General features: G+C 53.3%; 8 protein-coding genes across 8 annotated transcripts; 1 reads left to right on the forward strand and 7 right to left on the reverse strand.

The window, feature by feature from the left end:
• Positions 1–1,053: 1,053 nt before the first annotated feature.
• On the reverse strand, positions 1,054–2,499 carry THS3 (Stilbene synthase 3; the record flags this gene model as incomplete). The annotated part of the gene is made up of 3 exons (XM_032019561.1): positions 1,054–1,619; positions 1,675–2,309; positions 2,366–2,499. The coding sequence occupies 3 exons, from the start codon at positions 2,497–2,499 to the stop codon at positions 1,054–1,056; spliced, it is 1,335 nt and encodes a 444-aa protein (XP_031883262.1).
• A 3,516-nt stretch (positions 2,500–6,015) lies between these two features.
• BFR2 lies at positions 6,016–7,895 on the reverse strand (the record flags this gene model as incomplete). Its single annotated transcript, XM_032019560.1, has 3 exons — positions 6,016–7,633; positions 7,692–7,794; positions 7,847–7,895. The coding sequence occupies 3 exons, from the start codon at positions 7,893–7,895 to the stop codon at positions 6,016–6,018; spliced, it is 1,770 nt and encodes a 589-aa protein (XP_031883400.1).
• Positions 7,896–8,220: 325 nt separating this feature from the next.
• On the reverse strand, positions 8,221–8,973 carry CGGC5_v014868 (uncharacterized protein; the record flags this gene model as incomplete). Its single annotated transcript, XM_032019559.2, has 2 exons — positions 8,221–8,448; positions 8,500–8,973. The coding sequence occupies 2 exons, from the start codon at positions 8,971–8,973 to the stop codon at positions 8,221–8,223; spliced, it is 702 nt and encodes a 233-aa protein (XP_031883380.2).
• A 1,246-nt stretch (positions 8,974–10,219) lies between these two features.
• On the forward strand, positions 10,220–13,101 carry CGGC5_v014869 (putative transcriptional regulatory protein; the record flags this gene model as incomplete). The annotated part of the gene is made up of 6 exons (XM_066153165.1): positions 10,220–10,498; positions 10,713–10,729; positions 10,916–11,156; positions 11,247–12,005; positions 12,054–12,320; positions 12,376–13,101. The coding sequence occupies 6 exons, from the start codon at positions 10,220–10,222 to the stop codon at positions 13,099–13,101; spliced, it is 2,289 nt and encodes a 762-aa protein (XP_066007509.1).
• A 163-nt stretch (positions 13,102–13,264) lies between these two features.
• faeB (Feruloyl esterase B) lies at positions 13,265–14,137 on the reverse strand (the record flags this gene model as incomplete). The annotated part of the gene is made up of 1 exon (XM_032019555.1): positions 13,265–14,137. One exon carries the CDS (start codon positions 14,135–14,137, stop codon positions 13,265–13,267), a length of 873 nt encoding a protein of 290 aa, XP_031883449.1.
• A 4,843-nt stretch (positions 14,138–18,980) lies between these two features.
• On the reverse strand, positions 18,981–20,438 carry fer8-1 (Fe-regulated protein 8; the record flags this gene model as incomplete). Its single annotated transcript, XM_032019554.1, has 3 exons — positions 18,981–19,178; positions 19,233–19,535; positions 19,593–20,438. The coding sequence occupies 3 exons, from the start codon at positions 20,436–20,438 to the stop codon at positions 18,981–18,983; spliced, it is 1,347 nt and encodes a 448-aa protein (XP_031883260.1).
• Positions 20,439–21,527: 1,089 nt separating this feature from the next.
• SID5-1 (putative acyltransferase SID5) lies at positions 21,528–22,402 on the reverse strand (the record flags this gene model as incomplete). Its single annotated transcript, XM_032019553.1, has 2 exons — positions 21,528–21,940; positions 22,003–22,402. 2 exons carry the CDS (start codon positions 22,400–22,402, stop codon positions 21,528–21,530), a joined length of 813 nt encoding a protein of 270 aa, XP_031883259.1.
• Positions 22,403–24,251: 1,849 nt separating this feature from the next.
• prnB-1 (Proline-specific permease) lies at positions 24,252–25,916 on the reverse strand (the record flags this gene model as incomplete). The annotated part of the gene is made up of 1 exon (XM_032019552.1): positions 24,252–25,916. The coding sequence occupies one exon, from the start codon at positions 25,914–25,916 to the stop codon at positions 24,252–24,254; it is 1,665 nt and encodes a 554-aa protein (XP_031883416.1).
• Between the last annotated feature and the right edge of the window lie 894 nt (positions 25,917–26,810).

Genomic DNA, 26,810 nt, shown 5'->3' on the forward strand with positions numbered 1-26,810 from the left:
CACCGAGACCGCTGTCGAGCCTGCTGACTGTCATGGCATTTGACTTTTCCCTCTCCAGACTTCTCGGCCTTACTTCTGCTTGTTGAGATATTTATTGTCCAGCCCGTGGATATCACTGACTCGATTCTCCATAACGGGGCTGCCCTGACGGCCAGGGTGGTGGTTTCACCGAGCATCTCGGTGTGTCGAAAGGTGTGTGAAAATAAAACATCTATATTCTTGGATCCGAAGCTGATGCCCGCCTTGTGAAGCATCGTGAACCTCCGGACCCGACCCGACACACACACCAACCGCAACAACAAATCTCCGTCGCATTGCAAACCCCATCCCGGCCCCAAAGATGCACCATCGGATCTGCTTTCCCCAATTTCCTTACCTCATGCAGCCGGGCCCCGGAAACCAACGACCAATCGCGCCGCTTCATGACGATGCCATCCCCGGCCATGAACTCATCCTTACCAGCTGCGCCGTCCCACCCCAGCCTTGACGCCTTAGCCATTGCCGAAGCCCGGGAAGATGCGGGATCGTGACAGCCTTCGACCCTTTGTCCGCCGAAAACCGAGCATCCAACGACCACACATCGGCCCCTCGATGCCTTGTCTTCCTCGGCCAACCGTTGACCATCCCGCGATACCCTCCTCCATTGCCGGAGAAATTCCACACCTCTCGGCTCATCTCGTGTCTCTGATATCGTGGCCTCCACTTCCAAGAGTTCGCCTTCCCACCTGACGGCTTTGAACCCGACCTACATCTCGGCTTCGAACCGCGAGCTTGCATATGCCATGTCATGCCTTTCCAATACCTTGCAAACACTCGGCCAATCGCGGCGGCTTCTGGAGCTTCTTCAATTCGTCAAGCAAGTCATGCTTCTATTTCGATTACTGCCAACTATCAATACCAGGGCTCAGCCGAACGAGACTGACAAACCGAGGCACATCGTGTCCTCGTAACAACGCCGTCGTGTCAGGGGTATGCATCCGTCCTTCGCCGCCTCCCACTATATACCGTCTCCTGTCTTCTCTCCCGGGCCCCGTTCCCCCGCCATGTCCCTCTTCAGTCCAACTCCAGATTCTCTAGTGCCTCCGCCACAAAGGATTGACCCCCGTCCCGTCCCGGAGACGTGTGCCCCTCCATCTGCGCTCCACCGTCGTCCCCAGCTTCGCTTCTGCTGCTGCCCTCGCTTTCTGTTTCCGGCGGCGTCTCCAGGCCCGTAATGCCCCGAGCCCCAAGGTTCCGCTTGAGCATGCACATCTCCACCGCAATCCCGGGCCCGAACGCGCACCCCACTACGTAGTCGCGTGCCCGGCCCTCCGGAGCGATATCATCCATGTCTTTGGAACGCAGCCGGTCCATCACGCTGAATATCGTCGCCGAACTCGAGTTCCCGTGCTTCATGTATGTGTCATAGCTCGCCCGCATGTGGAATGACGAAATATTCATCGCCTTCTCTGCCTCGGTCAGAATCGTGGCACCTCCTGGGTGCATGGCCCAGTCGAAGTCGTCCGCCTTCTGGTAACGCGGCCCTAGTGGGGGAATCGAAGACATGAGCTCTGAAAAGGTTGTGGGTACGGCCGCCGAGGCGAGTTTCGGGACTCGTGGCGAGAGAACCACCTTCCACCCTTTTGTTCGTGTCAGCGTGTGTCGAACACAATGGCCAGCCAGTGTCAAACTTACCAACAGGATCAACATCGAAACCCAGGTCGCCTTCGGTATCTGGGATAATCTTATGCTCCCACCCCAGCAAGGAGTACACAGGCGTCGCAGGCTGCCCGATGCCGTTACTGAGCACCACAGCACTGGCGCAATCCGAGAACAATGCGACGCCGATCCTCGTCTCCTGCGTCTCGTTGATGCTGTCCAGCTCGCTACGTACCAGTGTCGTGCTGACTTCGAGCGCGACGCAGAGAATCCGAGCAGGCTTCCCTCGAAACTTGTGGCCCAGCGCCAGATTCGCCGCGGTTCTCAACGAGGCGAGACCTCCGCTGCAGCCCACCCCGTGCAAGAGGACCTTCTCGACCTGGTGTGTCATCCCGAGCCCCTTGATAACGTAGTGGTCGAACCCTGGGTTTGCGCTGTCGGTGCAGGTCGTCGCGACGATATGGGTGATCTCGCTGAGATCGATATCTGCTTCTTCGATGGCCTTGCGGGAGGCGCTGACGGCCAACGGGACACCATCGCTCATGAACACATTGTGAAGATCGGTGATTGACGGAGGGTTCTTCTGGTTTACGATCGGATGCTCTGGTGTGCCGATGGACGAACGGTACTCGATGCCGGTGAATCTGTTGATGGAGAGGATCTTCTTCATCCTGGTATCACCAGGTATTAGCAGGATCGCAATGATCGCGGAGGAGCCGTTACGTACGCAGGTGACTCAGGGTAATACATCTCGCTGAGGTAGTCTATCGAATTGGCCTCCAGCGAATGAGGTGGGTACTGAGTGCCGACTCCGATGATGTCGAGACCCAGGTCCCCGAAGCCGTCGTTGGCGGCGGCCATTGTGAATGGTGTAATGCGGGGGAGGGGTAGCTTCTAGTCGGCCGCTCTGCCACAAGTATAAACCGGTCAATGGCGAGGCGATGAAGAATTGGCGCTGAGAAAAGCCAAAAGAAAGCTTCTTAATGGCCTATGAAGATGAAGATAGGTAGACAGAGATGGTCGCAAGGCGCAAGAAAGGCTGGGCGCTTGGCCTGGAGTGGTGATATCACAACGACGATGCTACACAGTTTACCCGAATCAGGGCAACACGACAGGGCTCAATGGTTTTGTGTGCGCTGCTTGCTGTCGACGGCGGCAAGATGGAAACAGAGACAAACAAAAGGGCACAACTCGGCAGGCTTCCAGCGACCAAGAGGCGAAAAGTCGGTCAGTCGAGTTGAAAGTCAAGGAAAGACGGACCTCATGCACAGGAGAAACATGTTGGCGACGGCGACATGGCATGGGGGGGTGGGTAGAGGATATGTACGGAAACACGCGCCGTCTTTTTTTTTGGTTGCCATCCTCTGGCGCATGAGTGCATCCAGTCCAGTCCAGTCGAGCCAGTCGTCTCCCCTCAACAAAAAAAAAAGGACGACCCAGCCGAGACGAGGCGGGTTGGGAGCAACCGCGGCAGAGGACAGCTAGTAGCTGGCCATCCGTACCTTGCTTGCCCTCCACCTCACTTGGGGACGGGAACGACACTGTCACTGACTGAGAGAAGAGGGGAGGGAAGGAGGGAGGCCTTTGTGCCGGGGGCTGGAACCATGCAAGCAGCAACGCGTGTTTCCTCGTGGCGAAAAGGAAAAATAAGGGACGGAGATGTTGTTGCACCGTTTCGTTTCGCAAGGTTCCCCCGCCGCCTACCTTGTCCTCGTCACAGGCAATCAGCTGTGTGGTTTTGAGCAAAGTAAGGTAGCCTCCAGGACCTGAACCCTGGCCAGCCAGCCCGCCCTGCCACCCCTGGGCACGAACTTCGGGGCTCTGCCTCATCCTGGAATTGAGCTGCAGCTTTTGCCTTGCGCCGCGGTTGGCAGGTGCCGTGCTGTGGGCTGTCTCTCATATTGTCGTGTCTTGTGGTTCCAACAGAGAGCTCCAAGCCTCCAACAGACTGTGACGGCGCGGAAAAGGGACCCTTGACTGAAACAGGTCTGAATCCAGTCTTCAGAGCCGGTTTACGCGAGTGGGGACCTCTCTGTTAGAGGAACCTGGAAGCCCTTATCACGCTTTACCTTTAGCTTGCACCCCTGCTAGGTACGTTGGTTGGGCAAGCAAGCTTGTGGGAAGCTCGTGTCGTCTGGGGCTGTTGCTAAAAAGTCGTGATGGTGTGTACTACGTATTATGCAGTAAGAGCATCATCTTCTACCCTTTGAGCCCAGCCACATCCAATTTGTGAAGGTTTACGCCACACTATGAAAATTCTGTTTATACTATGATAAATACCTACTAAGCATCGTGGTACTGTTTATAATAACCAGGAAAGCTTCGATCCAGGTTCGCAAGAATATTATCAATAACCTCAATAGCCTGCAGATAACTCACTGTATGAGAGATTATATAGGAGGAAGAACATGGGTCTTCCTCTGCCCATCGACCATCCCTGACAAGATCAACTCATCATGCAGTAAGAGCATCAAGGAGGTTGAAATGTGTGAGTGTTTGCTTGCGTGTGACAATGCAAGATTGCGAGCGGGAGTTGCCATTGACTTTGCCTGATGGAGGACGGGTAGGTGGTTGGTTGGAGTGTGAGGTCGTTGAAGCTCTGGCTTTTTCTTGCACAGAGCATTTCGTCTCATTACGTATGACAGGCGGCAGAACCAGCTCCTCCCGCAAGCCTCATCCGATGCATTCCTCCATCTGAACCAACCTCAAAGAGCAAAACACTTCAACAAGTCATTTTGGCCTCTGTCGTTGCAATTGCCTTCTGTTTCCCAAGAGGACTCACGGCCTCGGCCCGCGAGCTGTGATCGACAGGTCTCTCTCAGATGATGCCCCCCCCCCCCCCCAAAAAAAAAGGTCGCGCGCCTCCTTGTGGGCAGCACGCGTCATGATTCATGGTTTAGCTCCTAGCTCGCGTGCCCGTTGCGGCAGGTGGCTGGGCCACTGCGGGAGCTCCCCTGCATGGCATTGAAGCTCTGACGAGAGAGTTTAACCCAGGTACCCAGGCCTGTGGGATTCGCCGACATTGCGAATCGGTCGTTATTTTCCCCAAACGTAATGGATAGCGAGAGAACGTCAGCATAAATCACAAAGCGGTCATGGAGGCGTAATCAAACACCCTGCTGCGGTACTCTTGCGCATGACTCCAGAATACCACGCCCCAACAGCCAGTCAGACGCCCTAGAATGGAGCTGACCAGCAACCACGGGAGCCGACGAAGCGACGTCTGCTCACTTCACAGTCAATTCGCTGATGTTTGCCCAGAAAAGCCGCTCCCTTGCCGCCCAGCCGTCTTCTGGAACGTGTCCAGTCAAAGTTTAAACTTCCCGAGGCTAACTCCCGCCGACACTCAGTATTTTGACATCTGCCCGCCTTCATTTGACACCGAGGAGCTTTGGACTCGGAAGTCGACGCTATCCCCGGCAATCTCTCCGCTCGGGCAGTTGAGTTGCTCCACGCCGACTTTTGTGTCTCGCCGGCGCCGACCCGGACTCTCCGGACCTTTCCCTCGGCGACCGGTCATCAATTCACGGCGTTGACTTGGTCACGTATAGCCTCTAACCTTCCGGCCGACCAAACGAATACGAGCTACGGTAATTTGCTCTTCAGCTATCAACCATGCTCTTCTCCAAGATCCCTTTTCTTCTGCACGCACTGGTTGAGACTGCGGGGGCATCGTCGTTCATCTTGAAGCCGCAAAGCCAGCTGCCCAAGCCCTCCGCCGCCGCGCAACTCGTGCTGCAGTCATTTGGTGGCCTGCTCTTGAGCACGAATCTGATTTGCGTAGTGTTCTTGTGGCGACCGGACTTCGATGACACAAGCAGGCTGGTGGCGGCTTCATTGTCGTTTTGGCATGTTTGGCCGTGCTATCGCGCCTATATGCGATTGGCAGATTCCCGGGTGGACGGCACAGGCAGCGGCCAGGTGAAGACTTTGGGAGGGCCTGCGGTGCATCTTGGAGCGCATGCCGTGTTGTTCCTGGCATTTGTCGGTGCTGCCGCCATAGGGTAAATGAGGGAGAGTGATTATCACGGTTTGCAGTTTTCGACTAGTGTTCCAATCCGATGATGCGAAGGTCATCAGTTACACCTCTCTTACCAAATACAGCGCGATGATTGGCGAGGCCTTTGCGACGCAGTTCAGCATTGGCCGAAGTTAAGTTGATGGTGCACTGGCGCCCTGAAAAACTGGCTCCACGGCCTCAGATGTCCAAGAAAGCTCGCCGACAAACGTTTGTCATGGGTTTTGCAGTCTCACGCCGTCCAATGGGATGGTCTCAAAAGAACACCGGTGTTCGTTGCAGGCAGGTGGCGCAGTCTACAGGCGCCTCCTTTCTATTGGGATATCTTCATTTTAATACAGACGAAACGTTTCCGTTCCCTAATTCCTGAACAGCCTGAGACCCTCCTCCTCGGCATTAACATCATCGTCCATCTCCTCATCGGAAGCCTCCTCGCCAAGCCCCATCCTCTGTCCAAACAGGGTGCCGAACAGTCTATCGACAGCATCCTGCTCCCACATTCTGCGATCTTCAGGCGCCATGAAGTTCTGCAGCTTCTCGTGGATGTTGAAGCGCATCTTGCGGCCCTTGCTCGCTCTCCTGTCGACATGCTTCTTTGTCTTGGCCTCCTTCATGGCCGCCCACCTGACCGTCGGCTGCGCGGCGGCGCCGGTCGAGCCGTTGTCATTGGTGCGCTGCTCGACGAGCTGCTTGAGCATGAGCTGGTAAAAGTCGGCATCGTCGTAAATCTCGGGGTCCTCGTTGAGCTTCTTTGCGACCTGCGCCGGCGCGCAGGAACGGGGGGTTCGCGTGCGCTTGATCAAGCGGTCGGTGTTGAGAAGCTGCTCCTCCAGAGAGGCGACGATGGATTGCTGAGAGATGAGGTTGCGGGTCTTGACCTCGACGGTCGTGCTGCGGGTCTTGGTGGACCATGTCTCGAGAACCTTCTTGCGGTACTTGAGCGCACGCTGCTCGGTCTCCTGGATGCCTTCCCAGATGTCCTCGCTAGAGGTTGACGCGTCGACTTCGCTGCGCTTGCGCTTTTCTCCAGCCTGGGCAAGCCCCGCGGGAAGAAGGCTTGCACGGAAGCTGTCGAGAGTGTTGAGGAGCTTGAGGGCGGCCTCTTCGGCGGCCTCGTAAGGTTCCGAGTTCTGCTCAAAGTCGTCGGTGTCGACGACGGAGAACGAGTTGCTGGCGACGATGGCCTTTTGGAGGCGGATGCGGATGTTGAGCAGACCGTCAAAGGTCTTGCGCTGCTCGCGGACGGCGACACCCTTCTGCGCGTCTTGTTGCGCCGCGGCGGAGAGGGTTGCTGAGAGGGCCTTTTGGCCTTCGCTCATCAGCTTGCGCTGTTCGGCTCTGGCATCGGCCTTGTTGAACTTGCGGCGAGGCTTGGAGTCTTCGTCGGAGCCGTCAGAGTCTTCCTCCGAATCTTCGTCGCCGTCATCGTCATCGTCATCGTCATCGCCCTCATCGTCTTCGGAGCCTTCGAGGTCGGCCAGCAGGTCATCTTCGCTGCCTTCAAACCCATCCTCGTCATCGTCATCGTCATCATCCTCCTCGTCGCCGAGATCCATGCCGCCCTCCTCGTCGTCATCTTCCTCATCCTCCTCGTCCTCGTTATCCTCCAGCTCCCCCTCTTCCTCGTCGGAAATGAAGTCAGCGGCAGTAGGTCTCTTGCTGCGACCACCCTTCTTCTTATCTTTCGGCTGTGAGCTACCACGGAAAACGAACTCGTCGAGCTTCTCGTCGTCGCTTTCGCCAAGGGCATTGTCGCTCGCGATTTCAAAATCTTCGTCGCCGGCGGCCGCCTCGTCCGCAGCCAAATCAGCGTTCTCGGGATCGTCGTATTCTTCGTCGTTAGAGTCGAATTTCTCCTGTGCATCCTCAAAAACATCGCTGCCGTCGCTTTCGTCGTTCAAGGCATCTCGGCTGACGCGTGCGCCGCGGTACTGAGGACCGAGTGAGACTCCCTCCTTTTCGCGGAGCTTGCTCTTTCTGCAACACCCGTCAGTATTGATTCTCAAGCCCGTGTCATTGTTTCTCGATGGCGTACCCGACAGTAACATAATGCTCCGTGCCGACGTTCTCATCTTCGCTCTCACTACTGCCGCTCTCGTTCTCACTCTCGTCGACGGGCTCGGCCTCGGGATCAAGATCTGCGCATTTAAATCAGTCAATGATGGATGTGAAGTCGACCGGACTACATACCCTTGGGCAGTTGCTCTTCCCAGTCAGATGCTCTTCGACGGGCGGCCATTTTGTCGTCCGTCGCAAGTCCGGTTGTATGGCGATTACGGCAGAATTCAATAGGCGAAATTTCTGGGCTTCAAGAAACTTTTTGACGGTGAGGCGCGGCAGAATTAGGAACCCCACCACACGCTGGATTACATAAGGTATCTGCGGGACATTGTCTTCAACATGCTTCATGGTATCCGTACGGCACTTTCATCTAGGAAGATAGGCTTTGCAGCCCAGGTCCAATTCTATTCCGCATAATAATACTTTCGAATAAATATCTAAATCAGAACACAACGCCATTCCTCACGCATTTCGCGAGTGACGCACACTGCGACACGCCAACTTTACTGCTTACCGTCTCTCCAAGCATACAACGGCTGCATGTTCCCGTTCCCATCACACGCGCCAAATTTCCACCAGTCGCGATGGAGCCACCAGGTAACCGATCGAACAATCTTGAGAATCAATCTGCCGAGAGGGTCCGGCGAGACGTCTGCCCACAGACCTCCCTCAAATGCGCTGTCCATGGTGGTCAAAGCCCAAGGCAAGCCATCTAGAAAACCCATTTCTTGCTACTCCATGTCAGCTGTTGCACAGGAGGCGGTAATCAATAGTTGGCATACCATGACCTCTTGGGCTTCTTGTGCGAAGATCTTCTCGACTGGCGCCATTTTCTCAGTACCGAACTTTTCTAAACTTATGATGGTGGGAATCTCCTCCTCGAGATGAAGACACAAATCCTTCCCGAAGCGGTCGATTAGAGAAACAACCCTGTTACCGTCGTAGGCTACTTCCCGCGCGATGAGAGCCTTGATGTACTGGGCGAAGGACTCCAGGCCGTTGTGGAAGCTTTTGTGCTGTTCGATGTTGACGTCCATAAACCCAACGATGCCTGTGAGTCTCTCTACTGCCGGAAAAAAGAGGCGCTCTTCTCCGCTATGGTGCGCGTGAATCATGCGATACCACTGGTGCATATAATTCGCGAAGCTGAACTCGTCTTCGGGCTTGATGTGGGGAGCTTGCAGGTAGATGGCGTTGAGACCTCGGAGAATGCAGTTGTGAACCAACGCCATTTCAGACGCCATCCTGTGGAACATCGTCGGCTGTTTCGCCATGTTAGTTTCTCTTCTGTGTGATGTGCTGCTGGGCATGACTTGCCTTCACATCTTTTGGAAGCTGCGAGATTGGTGTCGACACCAAAGGGAATGGATGGTCGGCGTAAATGGGAGCCATTGCGCAGGTCTGACGGCGATGATACAATAATGGTCAGAAACAAGAGGCGATGCTTGATATCTTGACTTGCTGAAGCCAGGAGCTATTCATGATTCTAGTGAACAAACCACCGGATCTAATACAGCTTCAAGGCTACACAATCGTAACCTAGGTAGGCCACGCAACCCGTTGAAGCTCATGATCGAACGCATAGTCTCATGTCTTGTTTGCGCGAGGTGAGAACTAGACTCTTTCACATTACAGCTGTCCTAATCTGGACACACCTTCACTACGTAAAAGGCGGACATCAGCAGCCACACGCAGATCTGACGAATTGAATCCTGGTGTCTTCGCGGCAAAGCCGTCGGCCCAATTACAGCGGGCCATTATGGTTAGGCTGCCGAGCTGAGTTGAAGCAAAAAGGCAAAGACCAAGGTTGAGGTAGCCGATGAAGATGCCCGAGATGCCAGAAGTGTACTCAGCTTGATCGGACGCGCATAAGCACAATCTGGATATCGTCGCTGCCAAGAGATGAGATACCCGGTGTAGGAGCGGGTTGAATCAACCGCACTGCTCAGCCTGCACTACGAAAGAGCGCCTTGGGTCAGGCAGTAATCACATCACACAATTCTGCGCGCTTCCTCGTCTTGACTCAGTCACAGACCCAGAGTCCCAAGATGATGTCAATGCCGTCTTCAAGATCTGCAGTGTACACTGTGCAATCGATCTGGCGTGCGACGGTTAACCGCGAAACATATAGTAGCTGGTGATTGTCACAGTGCGACACTCATCGCGACTTGACCGGGATATCGCGAACAGTGCCCAATCAGTCGCCGACGATATCAATTACAGTGGGCTGTCCCAGCCAAGTGCTGGGCCGGATGCGACGGACAGCCGGGATCCGGGCCGGTCACGTGCACAGTCGCAGCGTAAACAGTGAGGCTACCGCTAAGCCCGCTGGAGGAGGCACCTGGCTGACTGAACCTGGGCTGGACTGGGCGGGCAAGGGGGGGCGCAGGCAAAAAATCACCATTACTCGCTTGTCTCCATCTCCTGGATCGCGACTCGACTATCGGCTCACGAAAAGCATAGCAGACCAGAGGAAACCGGCCGCGGGTGCCTCGCAATGCAATGGACCAGATCGAGTCGCAGGTTAGCGACCTGCACTATTTGACCCAAGCAGCCGTTCCTCTGCCACCCGACCGCGCTGCCTCTGCTTATTCTCCACACAATCAACAAGCCCATTCTCCTCTTTCCGCGACCCCCGGAGACAATTCCGCGAACTCAGCAGGGGGAGCCCGCGCCTCGATAGGTCCCTCTGGTGGTACTCCCTCCGTCTCGGGAGGCAATAAAAGAAAGTCTGAAGACGAAGGTGCTGCAGCCAAGCAGCAGCGAAGCAAACGGAATAGGGTGCGTTGTCTCTCCAGCTTGTTGCCGTCCTCTTGGAGTTGGTGCGCATGGCCGGCTGTTTGTCGTCTGCCATGCCTCCACCCACGTCCCCTCCAGACCGACGCGGACTCTTCCCGTCACGTCCTCTCGTACACACTCTCTCCCTCCCCGTGCCATGCCCACCCCCCTCTGTAAACTTTGTGGAACTTCGGGACGCTGATTGCGGTTGTGACAGTATATTTCGATAGCCTGGTAAGGTTTCCTCCAGTCCCTTCGTACCTCTCGAGTGCCATATCGTTGCCGGAATCATCCATCGCTGGAGCAATCCGTCGGCGCAATGCGACCGCCTAGCTCTACTTATACCTCGTCTACACGGCGATTGTCTCGATGGATCATGGCACGAACTCCAAATCACTAACACGCTTCCTCCCCTCGTAGCAATGAATGCAAGAGACGCAAAATCAAGTGCAATGGCGAAACTCCTTGCCAAAGATGCGGCAACCTCAACCTGGCGTGCCTGTACGCCCCCAACTGCTGCTCCAACAACTTCAAGGACTCGGATGAGTTCAAGAGCATGACGACTCAGATGGCCCGGCTACAGGAGCAGGTTGACAATCTCTACCAAAGCATGAATGCCCTCCGTTCCGAAACGCTGCGTCTTGCGCCCATCCAAGACAAAGTATTACCTTTCCCTTCGAGCACCGTCCAGGCGTCACCAGCCAGCTCGCTGTCTTCCGTCCACCGGCCCGAGTTGACCAAACCAAAGCAGGCACCCTTCCGTGGCCCTACCAGCATGGCCTTCAATATGGACGTTGCAAACAACACCATCCACAACATGGGCTACAAAGGCATCGGGGATTCCGAGGACCAAAATGCTCCGTTTGCCATGCCCGAGGACAGCCCTTTTCGCCTTGGACCCCAGGAGAACCCCACTGATCCCTTATGGAACTTCACCCAGGATGAGATGATTCGTTTGTGTCGTCTTCACGAGGAGGAGGTTGGCATCATGTACCCTGTCATCAATATTCCGTCTGTCATCGAGCATGTTCGCAACCTTTGGTCTTACATGGAGTCGGCAAGGAAGCAAGGCGCCATGCCGTTAATCAATGATGACAAGACTCTTCAGCTCAAGATTGTCATGTGTTGTGCTCTCGTGGTGGAGGAGCACGGTCACAGCGAAAAAGCCATCAAGCTGATCGACAGCATGGACGCCGTTGTCAACCGCAAGCTGATGGTGGACCCTGTCGACTTCACCAGCCTGCCAGCGCTCTGTCTGCTCGCTGGCTACAAGTTCTTGGCCAACGAAGAGATCGCAGCATGGCGCGTCATGGGTCAAGTTACCAGACTGTGTTTGGAGATGGGCATTCATCGCCAACAAGGTCTCATGGCTATCAAGGATGAGGAAGAGCGAAAGACTGCCCTCAGCAGTTTTTGGTCGGCCTACGTTCTCGACAGAAGGTGGGCTTTCGCAACGGGTCTGCCATTTGTTGTCCCGGACGAGGAAATCGATCCGGACTTGCCGCTGCCTGTAAGTTGTCTTGTACCCCAGAACGACGCATGAACTAATGTTCATAAGGAGCAATTCCCGTTTCTGGCTGCCATGGTCACCTATTCAAGACTCGGTGCCAAGGTTTGGCGTCAAGTGGCACATTTTGGCCCTGTTCTTGCCCGAGAACTCCACCATGAGGACATGGAGCGGTTGGACCAGGAAATTCTGTCCTGGTACGAGACTGTGCCTGAGGAGGTTAGGATGCGCAACTGGGACAAGGACAAGAAGTTGACCATGACCCCGTCTTACAACCTGCAAAGGCTTCGGGTTTGGACCTATCTTCGTTTCAACCAGGTATGTTTGCTCTGGAAGACTCGCTGCTGACGGATGATGACTGACTTAACTTCAGATCCGCACTTGGCTTTACACCCCGATCTTGCATAGCGCTACTAGCATCATGAGCCACACTGTCCAGGCCCAACGCGTTGTTGACTTGGCGAAAGATACGATTCGATTACTCAACCATCTAAACAACACCACAAATATGTACCGCAAAATCCAGGTCTTTTACCATCAATTTCTCACCTCGGCCATCTCTGTCCTCTTCCTGGCTGCCGTTCACGCTCCGGTCAAGTTTAGTGCCAGTGTCCGCGAGGAGTTTTATATGGCTCTAGAACTCGTCAAGGATCTATCTGCGAAGAGTTGGGTATCCCAGCGTCTGTGGCGCACCATTTCTTCTCTCAAAGAAGTCGCCCCAAGTATCGGCCTCCGCAATCAGGCTGACGAAGACCCACACAACTCTGCTGCGCTCGCTATGGCTGGGCTTGCGACCGGCCGCCTGTCAACAGACCCAGGACCCATCGCACCATATGGCCGCTCAATGGCATCGGCGGCACCTGCGATGCCACAACCGCAGCCAACGTCCAACATGGATGGCATTCCATCACCAAGCAACGGGACGCGTATCCAAACCGAGATGAGCAGGATCTTTGAAGGCTATATGGGACTAAACGGCTACTCTACAGGGGATGACAGCTTTGGAGGAGTATCCAGCGCGGAGTTGACCCCAACGACAACTGGCATGCCGAACCCCTATGTTGACAATGTTTTCTATCATTTCCGGGAGATGTTCTAACCGCTGTCGGCCAAGCATTCCATTTCTGTATTGATAGCGGCTGCCATTCAAGGCAGAGTTCTTGCATGCCTACTACTTGCTGTAAATGCTGTTCGTATTGTCATGCATTTCAAGAAAAGCAGACTAATGTGTACCAATTTTCATCCAAATCTACCAACGCGGTTCACAGGCCAAACCACTTGAGATCCTGATCTTCTTGTACAGGTACAGTGTGCCCAACACCCTGGGCAGAAATTCCTACAAGCTTGGTCCCGTCTCCATAGACAATCTGCGTGTATCCGCTCAGAGGTGTGTTCGTATTGTTCTTGGTAAAGCTCACTCCGTGTATTGTAGACCACTCTTTCAGCTGCTCCGCCAGATTGGGGTACGTCACCAGAGTATCAGCCGTGCCGTGGAACGTTTGCATACGCGGGTAGCTACCGTTGTACCCGGGATACATGGCGCGTATCTGAGCAGCCCACTCCGCGCCCGTCTTGATGATCTGCCCGTTTGCGCAACGCGGGTCGGCGCTGATGGGGCTTGATCCAGGAGAACCAGCAAGGCACCCAGCCGCAACGCCGGAGTAGCAAGACGCCGCGGCGAAGAGATCCGGGTACGTGGCCGACAGGACGTTGGTCATCATGCAGCCCGACGAGCTTCCCGTCACGAAGACCTTTGTGGGGTCGGCGGAGTACTTGCTGATGGTGTAGCGGATCATGTTGGCCAGGCCGTTCGAGTCGCCGCCGCCATCGCGAGTGAGGCTCTTGGTCGATGCAACGTCCCAGCAGTTGAAGTCCTTGGTGGAGGAGGGGTAGATCACGACGAAAGTTCCCTTTGAGTCAGACAGGGGGATGTATTCGGCTTGACGAGAGTAGGCCGAGCCCGAGCCGCCGCAACCGTGGAGTGCGAGAACGATGCCAGGCGAAGAGGACAGGTTCGGTGGTACGGATATATCCATCGTTAGGCCAGTTGGATTGGAGCCGAAGTCTGTGACGCGCTGGAGGGCTGCATTGGTTGCGCCCATGAAGGAGGCGAAGAGCACGGCGGAGGACAACATTGCGAGAATTGTGTGAATTTGGCGTTTGCTTAGATGTTTGACTCTACTGGCAGTGCCTGCTTGTACTCTCCAGTACGAAGGATAGTCAGGAGTCTTTTATAGACGAGTATTCTCCTTGAAGATTTGCCAAGTTGTCACGGAGGATCAACGCCGAATTAGCCAAATCACCGGCCTCGGCTCAACTGAAGGAACGAGATTGGAAGGTCTAGATGTGCCCTGATATTCGGCCATCGTCACTTTCCAAGACGAGGATACACAGTACGCGGATTCGGACGCAAATGAAGAGGGGCACATCAAAGTTGGCGTTGCATAGCATCCCAGTGGCTGCGCGGCTATTTAGGGCGAACGTTGCGATTTGCTGGTGGGTGCCACCCGTCCCTGATTGTCGGCAACGGTGGTCGGTAGTTGAGGCTGGCGGCTGATTCTTGGCTTTGCGAAGGATAGATTACTTATGACAGACGATTGGTGGTATATGTCTAGGTTTGAAAAGGAAGGAGATATTGGTGTCGACTGTTTTGGGGAAATCTGGTTTACGGGGGAAGGTGGGAGGCCGTGACCCCGCAATGCGCCGTCAGGGGCTGCCGAGGCTTGGGGTATTCAATTCAGCGTTGCATCCCGGGACGTGTTTGTGAGGGATTGACAGCAGAAGAAAGGAACGAGGTCAGAGCTCCGAGGGACCGAGAGCCTCGGGAGTCTTGCCGGAACAGTTGGGCCCGCTCTTGATCGGTTGCCGGCGCCGGGTGGGGCTGATTCGTCGGTCGTGCAGTCGGTAGTTTGATGTGCCCCTTCTTGGATGACTGATTCAGAGGAGGAACCGTATTTTTAGCCAATTGACTTGCACCTCAAATGGACATTGCATTCAGACTTCGCCCGACGCCCGGCCGCTCTCCTCAAATGAGAACGGTCAAGAAAGGTGGGACGAATAGGCAGAAGCGAGGGGAGTTGGTGCAGTGCCGAGATGTGCATGCCAGGGCGCGTAAGATTTGACTCATGGAAGATTCTAGTCATATTTGAGTTGAAATCAACCTGCATCAAAATACAGAGGACTACTGGCAGCCAAAGAGTCAGGAATTGTTGTTCGGATGGCTGCTGCACGACGCCCTTGAGTCCTCGACATCTTAGTATCTGGATGCGCCATTGGTAGATCGACAGAACCCGCTGTCTCCCAGAAACGAAGACAGCAATAATATCCAATCAGGTCATTTCCAACAATCGTCATCATGGTAGAGACTGTATCCAACCCATCGATAGATGTGTATCGACGAATGGAAGCGGAACGGACGGACCTCGACGACTGCTGCAATAACGAAGCTCCGTCCTGCCAACTTCAGGACCTGCCACATGATGTTCATTGCCTCATATCCTCCCACCTTCAATACCGAGACGTCCTGAGAATGTCCGTCACCAACAAGTTCTTCCACCAAAACCTCAACCCCAGAACCCTGTTGCCCCGGTCGGTCCAGAACAGGTTCATCGGAGAAGTTGACCTGGGTCTCTATGTTGGCAAGACCAAAAAATGGGCATGCTTTGGCTGTCAGCAATTTCTCCCGAAAGAGGCCTTTGGAGACCGAATGCGCAAGAGCAAGCAAGACAAGAGGGGAGCCAAGATGAGCCGCTTGGGCCTGCGGCGATGTTGGACATGCGCCATCGAAGGAAGGCTATATGAGCACCTTCAACCAGTCAGAAAAGATGGAGAGTTCTTCTGTCTCTGCCACAAATGTGGTCGTATGCAAACTGAATCGATGCGATGCCGTCTCCAACATGAAGTCTACCCGCTTATGACAACCGGCAAACCAGACGTAACGAAGTCCACGGAGGAGATCGACCAGTCAGCAAGAGTTCCTGGTGGAGTCATAGAGTCCACGGTCTGTACCGATGCCTCCAACTCTTCCTGTTCGCCTATCCAAAGACTTCCCGCCGGCGTGCTCGAGTTGGTTGTCCAAAACATCGACATGATCGACGCGATACACCTTCTTCAGACCAATCGTCATATGAATGACACCATAAAGACGAAGTGGGTACCTCTTCACAAGCGCTTTCAATTCGTTAGGCGGCGGGAACCCGGAGTCGACTGGTTTCGCATAGACGCTGATTTCGATCCTTCCTCCATCCCGAGGTTTGCGTGCTATGCCTGCTTTACTGTCAGGCCGCGTCACAAGTTCCCCGACAAGCAGCATATGCTCTGGAAGACCAACCCTTCTACATTCTGGAAGATGCGGTGTGACGCCTGCGTGGACTTTCTCTACAATACGGAACAAGGGAAGGAAGCTTTGCGAGAATTCAACCTCCACGAGGTTTGCGACAGGTGCTCTTGCTTGAAAGAGAGGGGCAAGCCATGCTACAATTGTATCGAGAAGTTGTGTATCGATGATCACAGCTAAGTCTATCTCGCAGACGTTTTCTTAGATTAACACGCTGCCCACGGTATTGAGAAGCCAGGCTGTACGTTCCCAGCTCTCGGCTGTGAAACGAGCGACAACCACTTTAACAAGGAATTCTGCTCGTGCGCGTCTGGAGAACGTGTTTCTCCTACACCATCACGACTTGTCCTGCAGCTGCCTGAAGATAAGTGGTTGGAGTTGAACACATCCGTGTCTGCTACTTGTGTATAGGAAGAAATCCATTCATTGCGAGTACGAGGCAGTGATTCATATTTTGTCTGTTCATTGTTGTCCGTCCCTAACCCTCCTCCACGATCCCGTTACAATTTGGACAGTATATGTCAACGCATGGTTATCGCAGCTGCTACAACGTGGAAAGATAAAAGACCGTCCTATTTTCCAAGTTTGCCGATCGTCTTGCAGAAAAGCTTAGAGGTAGAAAGTCGATGGGGGACAAGGTCGGCGAGGTGAACATAAGCGGATCCCACTGTAAACCTGTCTGCTGGGGACCACGCCAGAGAAGATTGAACTGCGCGCAGTCTCAGTTTGCGTCCATAGCCGGCTCACCGGCACCGTTCATGAGACTGGAACATGGAAGACAGTATTCTTCGGACGTAAGGTGACCATACCGGAGACCCATGAAGCGAAAAAGTTGCGTCAAGGCAGCTTGCCGACTCGGATAAGCGTAGACCAGGTACTTGAACCCTTCGCATGCCCAGATACCAAACTCTTCGGCTAGCTGGGCCATTAGCTCACATTGGGCGCCGTTGAGGCTTCTCAAAACCACCAGGGCAACAAGAAATCTTTTCCGAAGTGCAGACGGAACAGATTGCTTCCCTAACGCAAGTAGTCGCCGATCTACAAGTTTAATGAAGGAGTTGCACCCCGTGATAGTGGCATTGAAATTGTCCACCTTCTTTGAGTCCTCCAAGTAGGCCAGTAACCATCCTTTGCCGTGGCGTGGAACTTCCCCGGCGATACACGACCTCAATTCTGATAATGTCAGCTGAATGCCTTCGTCGCGTTCGTCGCGTTCGTCGCGTGTTTCGTATTTTCCTGTGTATTTGAATGATCTACCGACGGTATCTTGGCATGCATCTTGGGCCTGAATAAGACCCATGTTCTTGTGGCCAATCTTTCGTGCGATTTCATCATATCGCTGTTTCTGGGGTAATCCGCACAGCACTGCGTAGCCTCGTGGGCACACTTGAGCGAAATGGATGGTCGACAAAGGATCTAGTCCTTTCATAATGATCAACCAAAGAAAAGTTTTGATTGAAACGAAGCATTGGTTCGATAGATAGCGAGTTGGCGTCCTAGTCATGAGCTGACGAAGTGACAGACGATGCAAAGGATCTTAGGGGTCGTTAGTCTGAAGACGTTGTCATTACGCAAACGCTTACGAGAACATCGCATACCCACCGAAGAGCTATTGATAGCTCTACTAGTGTTACTCTGTCACTAACTAATCCATCTTCCAAAGGTGTCAAACCAGATGGTGTGGCCTTGATAATGATTCCTAGTTCTTCGGCACCTTCGGTTATTGATAAATTCATGTCTTTGTCCCAGTCCTAGATCGTAACCTCAAGTCTGGGCCTTGGCATACATGATGTCTGCCGTTCAGCTCCTGACTTTGTTTACCATAGAGATGCTTCTGTTGTTGTGAATATCAAGTTCAGAACGCGCGCTTTCGCCCGGGCTGTTCCACCTTTGTTTGAGCGATGCGTGCGTAAGTCCCACAGGACACCCAGGCCGTTAGCACCCTCTGTCGGATGCTTTCTTCTCGTATCCAAGCGTCCAAGTTCTTTAAATGCGCGATGAGACTTATTTACAGTCAATATTTGGAAGCTCACGCAAGTGTATGATCCTGGTCATGTTCGGCATATGAACGCTGTCACGCTGGCGGGTGTTGCAAGGAAAGGTACGGTTGCATTAGTAAATAAGCGGAGCTTGTATTGACGCAATTAGATCTACAATTTTGATTCCGCTAGCCGAGATGTAAGTTCATTGGCCCGAAACAAGCCCGAAGCGAACGCGGCGGAGTGTCGGATCTGGCTTCAGGATGTAATTACACGGAAACGGCTGCTTACTGAGATCAAGGGAGCCATATGACAACAAGGCACTCTTACACGTCCAAATCCAACGAAACGAAGTTAAAGTAGGCTTATTCAACCCCTAGTTTCTCCATAGAGCAGATGGTCTAACTCCAGGATCAAGCGGCATGGAGATCAACGAGCTCGAGTGCCCCCCCCCCCCCCCCCCCCCCCCGCTGTAAGGCGGAGACGGACAACATGATGCACCGGGGCCACGACATGGGAGTAACCTTTCTATTCGGAAACTGGGGAAAGTTGTAAAACCAGACACTTACAAATGGAACTGACGGTGATTTAATCGTGTTGACTTTTTTCTTCGCTATGCCGGTCTAGATTCCCTTCAAAGCACGAGCTCTCCACGCAGATAGCCTAGACAACTTCCTTCTTCAGTTCCAAAGCTTTGTCCGCAGCGGGCTCCTTTGCGCGACTCGGATTGCTTTCCTTGTCTTCGTATGGGGTAGCCCCCATATGTTGCCACGTTCGTTTGATCATCAAGGTTACTTCCTTCTCCTTTCCATTGATCAATAGTTCAGTGTCACCGCTGCCGAAAGCGGTAATGGATTTGTGCTTTGTTTGGGTCAGCGGTGAAGCATTGTTACGCTTGTAGCTATCAAAACGTACCAGGCCTAAGGTCAACTTGATCACTGCATCAGCCCAAGCAGGCTGATAGAGATATGCTGGTTTCTTCCCTTGAAGAGAAAGTACAAGATTATCCGCGGCAAACATGGCCTGCTTCATAGCTGAACGGGCGTTCGGGTTCGTGACTCCTGTTTCAGCAACATCGCCACAGACATAGATGTTGGGAAGTGAGTCTACGTTAATCTGCATTGTCGGCTTGACCTTGATGCGCCCTGATTTGGCGATGACATCGGGCGCGAGCTCCCTCACCAAGTGAGAGGATGGTTGCTGGCCAATGGCGTTGACCTAAGAAACGTCAGATAAATGGCTCCAGCCCAGGTAGCTCTCGGTGGCGGAACTTACCAAGAAGTCACACTCGAGCTTTCGACCAGATCGAAGGGTAACGAACCCATCGACTGGGGCATCAGTGGTTGTGCGCTCGCCTAGGATGACTTGAACACCGAGATCTTCCAGACCTTTGCGAGCCCCGGCCTGAAGTTCAGGGCCAAAACGGTTCATGACAGCATCCCTTGAATGAACCAGAGTCACGCTCTTCTCAGGATATTGATCCTTTGCGTCTGTAGCAAGTTCAACGCCGGCAGCACCGCCACCAACCACGACCAGATGCTTTGCAGTCTTGATGCGCTGCTGGAACTCTTGCAAAAGCTTGACGCCTTGGCTTTTATCCGTCGAACCAACTCTTGAAGGCAATGACATGCCGACCCCTGACCCGGTAGCAATAATCATGTGAGAGTAAGGAATCTCCTCGCCGGTTCCTTGCATCGTGACTATCTTCTCACTGATGGTTGATACCCGGTCATGAATCCATCGCACAATCGAGGAAGATTCGGCAGGGAGATAGGGGCCGTAGGGAATAAAAGTCTTTGCCTCATGGCCCTCGACTACGCAGAATCGTGGCAGAGTCCACGTGAACTGCCAGTGGCTGTTTGGCTCAATGATGATCAGGCGATAAGGGCCATCCGTTGGGAGCGACGATGCAATGAGCCGGGCGGCATGATATCCTGCGAATGATGCGCCGACAATGACGATGTTAATGGTTTCCGTGGTTGCATCCTTGGATGCTGTGTTGGAGGCGATCTTCTTAATCGTGTAGGCACGCGCAAAGAAATCCGCAAAGAGGCGCAGGGAGTAGCCGATTAGTCTCACGAAAAGAAGGACTTTCTTCGCCTTCTTGTAAATTGCGGGCATTTGCGCGGTTGCAATTCTGAGAAAGTAAATATCTTTTGAAGTTAGCGGCAGTTGCAGTTGGGATTTACGGCCAATGAGCTAATTTCCGGTGGACGAGGACGAAGCGCGAAAGAGAATGAAGAATGGGAGGGCATGACAGCAAGCAGCCGATGGGACGGAAATCACTAAAACTTATCAGATGGATCTGATAAGACCCCGAAGAACGTACCATGAAAGGCACTGTCCGACGGTGGTAGATTCGGTGTCGAATTGACCGATGCCGCTTCGGCCGAAGGGTCTCTGATGGCCGTATATTGCTAGCGCTGAGAGAGTCGCCCTGAACGGCTTTAGATCCCGGAATTTCCACCGCTTCGCTTCGGCCTCGGGTTAATCCCTGCAAGAACGAGCATCACGTCTCTTCACGCTGTGTGGGATCATCGCGGGATCTTTCGGTCGAAAAAGAAACCTCGTAAATTTTCACAGGGTGAGCAAAATGGAGAAGAACTGGGAGGGACCCAGCTGATTGAGCTGGACGGGATTCCAGTGCCATGATGCGGACTAGCGCATAATACGAGTAGGACTCCGTCAGTATGTCTGATGTCTCTCATCTCGATTACGTACAGAGCACTCATTCCTCGGCCCATGCAAAGATTGTGTCTTTCCGCTCAGCTTGGTCCAGTAGAAAGTTGTACACGGTCACTTAGGCCATAATATGAGCGAAAGGTAAGTCACCTTTCACAAGCATTTCCGGACCTGTAATCAGCGCAACGGGGCGTGATGAACCAGGCCACCAACCAGCGGTAACCGAGAGTTCCGTCAACCGAACAGCTTGGCGACCTGAAGCCCCTGTCCTGGACCCTGGAGCTCACCTTAATTGTCGTGCCGAGCACCGAAATGGGCCATCAGCGTGGCGAGTCATTGAACCAACCGACCGCGAACAGAACCAGACGTGTCTTTTCTTTCATTCTCCAGAACACCGGAGAAAGGGACTTTTCGAAAGAAGCATAGTGCTAGTCGCAAATAGTAGCTACAGGGGAACCATCCGAGGTCCGAATTGCATGTACATGTACTGTTGCCCAAAACAAGAACGCCATAAGTAACACGTGAGAACTAGACCTGCACCTCCTGCACCTGCACCTCAATGGCCACAGTACCGCTTCCAGGCTTCGTCTCAGCCGTTACAGCATCTACGACGGGCGTGGCGGGCAGCCTCTTCACTTCACTGAAAGGAGGGTAGCCCGCCGCGCGCCACTCCTTGAACGTCATGCCGCCAGCGCAAGCTGGCATCTTGGCCATCAGGGGCACAACATGGTCCTCAGATGCCCCCGTTACCTCGGGCTTGTGAACGACCTTCTCGTCTAGGGTCTCGTACCCCATCTTTTCGTAAAGCTTGTATGTCGAAGGTGATGATTCGAAGTACAGGGGGATTCCCAGGCTGTCACTAAGTTCCATTCCCCACTTACACCAGAGCGCACCGACCTTCCTGCCCTGGTGTTTGGGGTCGACGGCGATAATGTGGCTATCTGTGATCCTTAGGGTCAGCTTATTGCCAAGAGAGATCACAATTAAGGTCGTTGCGACTCACAGATGTAACGGCGTCCACCGAAGAGCTTCTCTCTCACATCGTGCAGGGGGTTGAGAATAGCCTCGGCCCGCTCCCTCTGCTTGCCTTCGAGCCAGGTGGCACCTTGGTTTCTGCGCTCCTCCTCGCTGCGCTCCTTGAGATAGATGTCGCCAAGGGCCATGCCAACGATCTCCCCTGTCTCAGTATCGACGCACTTGTAGGTGTACTGGTAGTCGCAGTGATGCCACCAGGCCAAAGTGCCCTCTTTGTGCGCTTTGCGAAACTCTTCAGAGTCTGTGCCGCCTGGGAAAAGAATCTCTACCATGATCTCACCCATCTCATCGTGCTTGAAGGCGTTGAAGTAGACATCGAAGACCTTCTCGATGTCCTGAATCAAGGCGGGGAGGATGGCGTAGCCCATGATGAACAGAATGTACAAACCAGAAGACAGTTGGAGGATAGTAGTCCGTCAAAATGGAGCTGGAGTGCAGAGATGATCCAGGAAGATGGTAAATCAAGAGGTGAACTAAGTAAGATTCCCATGACAAAGTCCCTTCATATATACTGCACACTTCTGTGACTTCATGGAAGCAAACGGCATCCGAAAGCCCCGCCGATGCCGAACCGGTCAACTCTTTCAAAGGATCTTGATTCCATCAGGCCCTCATCAGGTCCTTCTGTTGGTCTGGCCATCTACTCTACGGGGAAAGCGGTCAGCTCCGTGGACACAACACTCGAGAGGCATCCAAGATACCCAGCCCGCTAGTGCCTCGTCCCATGCGACATGATCCCGCCTGAGTCTGTTTTGCGGCGCTGTCCCGGTCCCTTGTCTAGACCCGTTTAAAGTTATCAGATCCGCATTTCTAGCAATCAAAAGCTTTTTTCCCACGACCTCGTGTTCCCCCCGCTTTACCACACCCTAGTCCTGGTCTTGGCTCTTTTGTGGCAATGTCTTCACGGAGTAGCTGCAGATTTTGCTACGCGAACAGCATGAGTCGATACCGCTCTCCCAAGCGACCGGAACGGCCGCATCCCTGGCGTGAATTAGCTAAATGGGCAGGCAAATCGGCATCAACCCACGAATGCCCTAGTTATCTATTGCTAAGCCCGAACCTCCACCATGTTGTGGACTTTTTGTCTCGACCAACAGCGGGGGCATAAGGGACACCCACCGCACCAACAGCCTTCTCGACCATGAAGGATGCCAACAGTTGCTCACAGGTGCAGCTTAGATATATGGAGCGCCAGGAATTGTGCAAGCGAGCAAGACATATCACGCATCGCCTCTCATTTGGTGGCGTTGACGCCACCAGAAGACGTTGATGTTGGAATTAACGCTAACTCTCAGCTGGCGTGCCAAGTCAAGTTATCTGATCCGTCTCGCTTCCGATCATGCCGTTATCTGATCCATCAGTTTGACTCGGCTTCCGGCCTCAATGACCCTAAGTTAGCCTCCCTCCCGGAGCATGGATAAAATCGGGACTAGCGGTGCTCTGTATGACAGGGTTGTGGTTCGTTGAGGTTGCATTTGTCTAAGCGAAGGGCCAGACTGAGATTCAAAAAGTTCGTTGCATTTGGCAGCTTGCTTGGCGGCTTCTTTTTTCAGCAAGAGACTCACTCTTCAAATGGGGAAATGGTTTCGTCTCATGTTGGAACTGGGGTGTTCAAGGAGAAATGACATCCATGCCAAGATGGCCTGATCGTGCATGCGCCCACACTATGGTGGAGTTTGCGCCCTGCCAGTGTGTGCACCAGGCTTGCCAATACAATGATTTCCTTGCAACATTGTTGTTGGTCAGCAGCCACCGCATCAGGTTGGAACGGAGCGCACCTGCTCCAAACCAATCCGTTCTGCTTCCGTCAAGGTTCTCTGTGAGCTATGATCTCGAAAGGACAAGCAATATCTGTTGGTACCCTGTAGGAAGAATTACCTTTTTCTACAACACCAAGAAAAAAAATTAAGGAAAGAAGAGGAAGCTGGGCGAGGAAAACGAAATAAACCACGTGTGTGAAGTACACTGAGTCTTTTGACGACGCCCAGAGTTGCATGTTCCTGCGAAAATCCTCTGAGAACCTCCCAATGGCAGTGGTCTATCAAAGTTGGGTAAGTCTTCGCCACACTGAGAGGCGCTACCATCGGGCAAATTTCACTTGGAAACTCCGTTCTCATTCCACGACGCTGATAAGTAAGCGAGTTGCTATCATTGGGTACATGTACGCAAGCATGGCAGGCAGCAGCCTCGTCTACCACCTATGCTCATGAAGTGTATTCACTCAAAGAGAAGCTTCCACTTGAAATACCACTTCTCAGGCTTGACAGGAGTGTTGACTTCGGCCAAGATTTCGTCAATACCAGAGACCAAGTCAACCTCTGAGGGGGACAGAGCTAGCTTGTCGCAACGTCCGACAGTGAACTTGTGGCCCAAGTAAAGGCACGCAAAAATTAGGATCCCGACATATGAGGTGATGAATGTGCTTATATCCCAATAGCCCCTCACGAAAACCTTGTAACCATTCAGAAGCAGCAGAATGCTGAAACCGCAAGCACTAACCCATGAGGAGTAGGGCTGGAAACGGGATCGAAATGGCATGTTTGCGATCCCTTGATGGTCGGCGGCCTTCCGGAATCGCATATATATGACGCAGCAGCAAATCCAACTTTGAAACGCGCCCGTGCTGATGAGATTGGCAAACCAGTTGAAGACTGCTGCTGCCGAACCGCCTCTGGAGATATTGAGGAATGCAAGAAGGCTAAAGAGTGAGCTGAAGCCGGTTGCATAATATGGGATACCCGACTTTGTACAGCGGGCGAAGATGGCCGGAGCGTTGCCAGCTTTCGCTAGAGAGTAAAGAGCTCGACTTGCGAGGTACAAGTACGAGTTGCCGGCCGACCATGCGGAAAGGACGATCATTGCATTGATGACGGAATCGAGACCTCTAATGCCAGCGTCACGGGCACCAATGGCCCAAGGAGACGCCGCAGCGCCGGACCCAGCAGATAACAACTGCTTGTGAGTACTGGGGACAAGAATTCCAATCGCAAATGCGCCCAATATGTAGAAGGTGATGAGTCTGTAGAAGTAGCGAATGGTTGCCTTTGGAATGTTGGTTCTAGGACTTTCCATCTCTCCGCCTGTGATGACCATCAATTCTGGAGCGAAGCCGAAGGCGTAAACGGAAAACGTGGTGCAACTGATGAAAGCGCAAAGATGTCCAACAGGTCCTTCAACGAGGTATGCGTTTATAGGCCCCGGCTTGCGCCAGTGCTTAAAGTATAGGGGCTCTGCAGGTCCCCCACCGAAGAATAGCACCACGGTCATAATGAGAAGACCTAGAATTCCGATGACTTTGGTCGATGCAAACCAAAACTCGGTCTCTCCATAGACTCGTACAGGTAGGCAGTTGCAAAGAATAATTACACCGCCTACAAGCACAAGCCAAACTGCGGTATGGACCGGGGGGTTCCAGTATTCGATAATGAGAGCGGTGACGTTGATTTCAGCCGGGACGGTGATTGCGAAGATGTACCAATAAACCCATCCCAGTGTAAAGCCCAGGCTCTTGGAAACAAACCTGTTTCCATAGTATGCCACAGAGCAACCTGGGACAGGTAGATAACTTGACATCTCGCCAGTTGCCGTTGCAACGCCGTATAGAAGAATCGTGATCGTCGAATACGCGAGCAATAGGAACAAGGGCCCGCCCATTTGGAGAACCTGCCCTGACCCTACAAAGAGACCAGTGCCGATGGTGCCTCCGAGGGCTATCATTTGGGCATGACGTGACTTGAGACCGCGCTGCGTTTCCACAATACGACCTGGCTCTTCGTCTACTTCTCCATGAGCTACTGAGGTGACCCGGGTCACCTCGTTGTCCACTGGAACGTCGATTTTGCCGACATCTCTCTTGTCCGAGGACTCCGAAGGTAATGACATTTTTGAGATTTCTTCAACAGTAACAAGACAAGGTCTGGAGACACGAGGACAAGGACAATTAGATTTAGTAATTCTGGGCTGCAGCAATACAGAAAAGTCTGAGCCTCTACATTTCGATGAGGGGCCCAATAGGCAACATTTTCTACTTGCGAAGCTAATCATCCGTACAGACCATTGGCAAATGATTGGACAAGACGCGTCCGTGGATACTTTCTATGTCGGTGAGCTTAGAAGACCGAGCTGGAGAGAGGGGGATGGATATCAGATAACGGTGAGCCAGGGTGTTGGGCGGTGCTATCAGCTGATGATGATAATGCTCACTACTACCTTCGATTACACACACGTAGTAGACTTCCCCATGGGGCGACATGGATAAGGATTTCCGGTGAGGACTGGGGTCAACGGGGGGTAATGGCCCTCCTGCAAGAGCTAGGGGTCACGAGTCAAGAGATAAGCATGGGTACCAGCACCGCTCACCAAGCTCTCTTGTCATTCACATAGCTTAAGCCCAGCACACACGCAATGCGATGACGGGCATTTGAATTTATGTTAACAAGGCTGGGGGCTGGTATCGTTCTAAACTGGAAGTCCGCCAATATTCCGATATCCCGATGACGTTGGAAGCGCGCCTGCGGCCTCGCACCCCTTGAGAACTAGCTGCCCTGCTCATGAAACATTGCTTCAAATCGCCGTAGAGTGTCTTAAGATATCACAACGCGCAGAAACATTGGTCATATGCCCAGGAAAGTGACTGTCAAGTGTTGAGGGAGAACTTGATATTTCTTCAGATAACCGCGTCCTTCGAGCTTACACGACTGAGCAACAACAGCCGTGCCGTTACATGACAACCACGACAAAGGCAACAGACACAGACTAAATTGTAATTACTAATTC

Source organism: Colletotrichum fructicola, assembly GCF_000319635.2.
Source record: "Colletotrichum fructicola Nara gc5 chromosome Unknown KSG_Nara_v1_contig09, whole genome shotgun sequence".
Classification (NCBI taxonomy): Eukaryota; Fungi; Ascomycota; class Sordariomycetes; order Glomerellales; family Glomerellaceae; genus Colletotrichum; species Colletotrichum fructicola.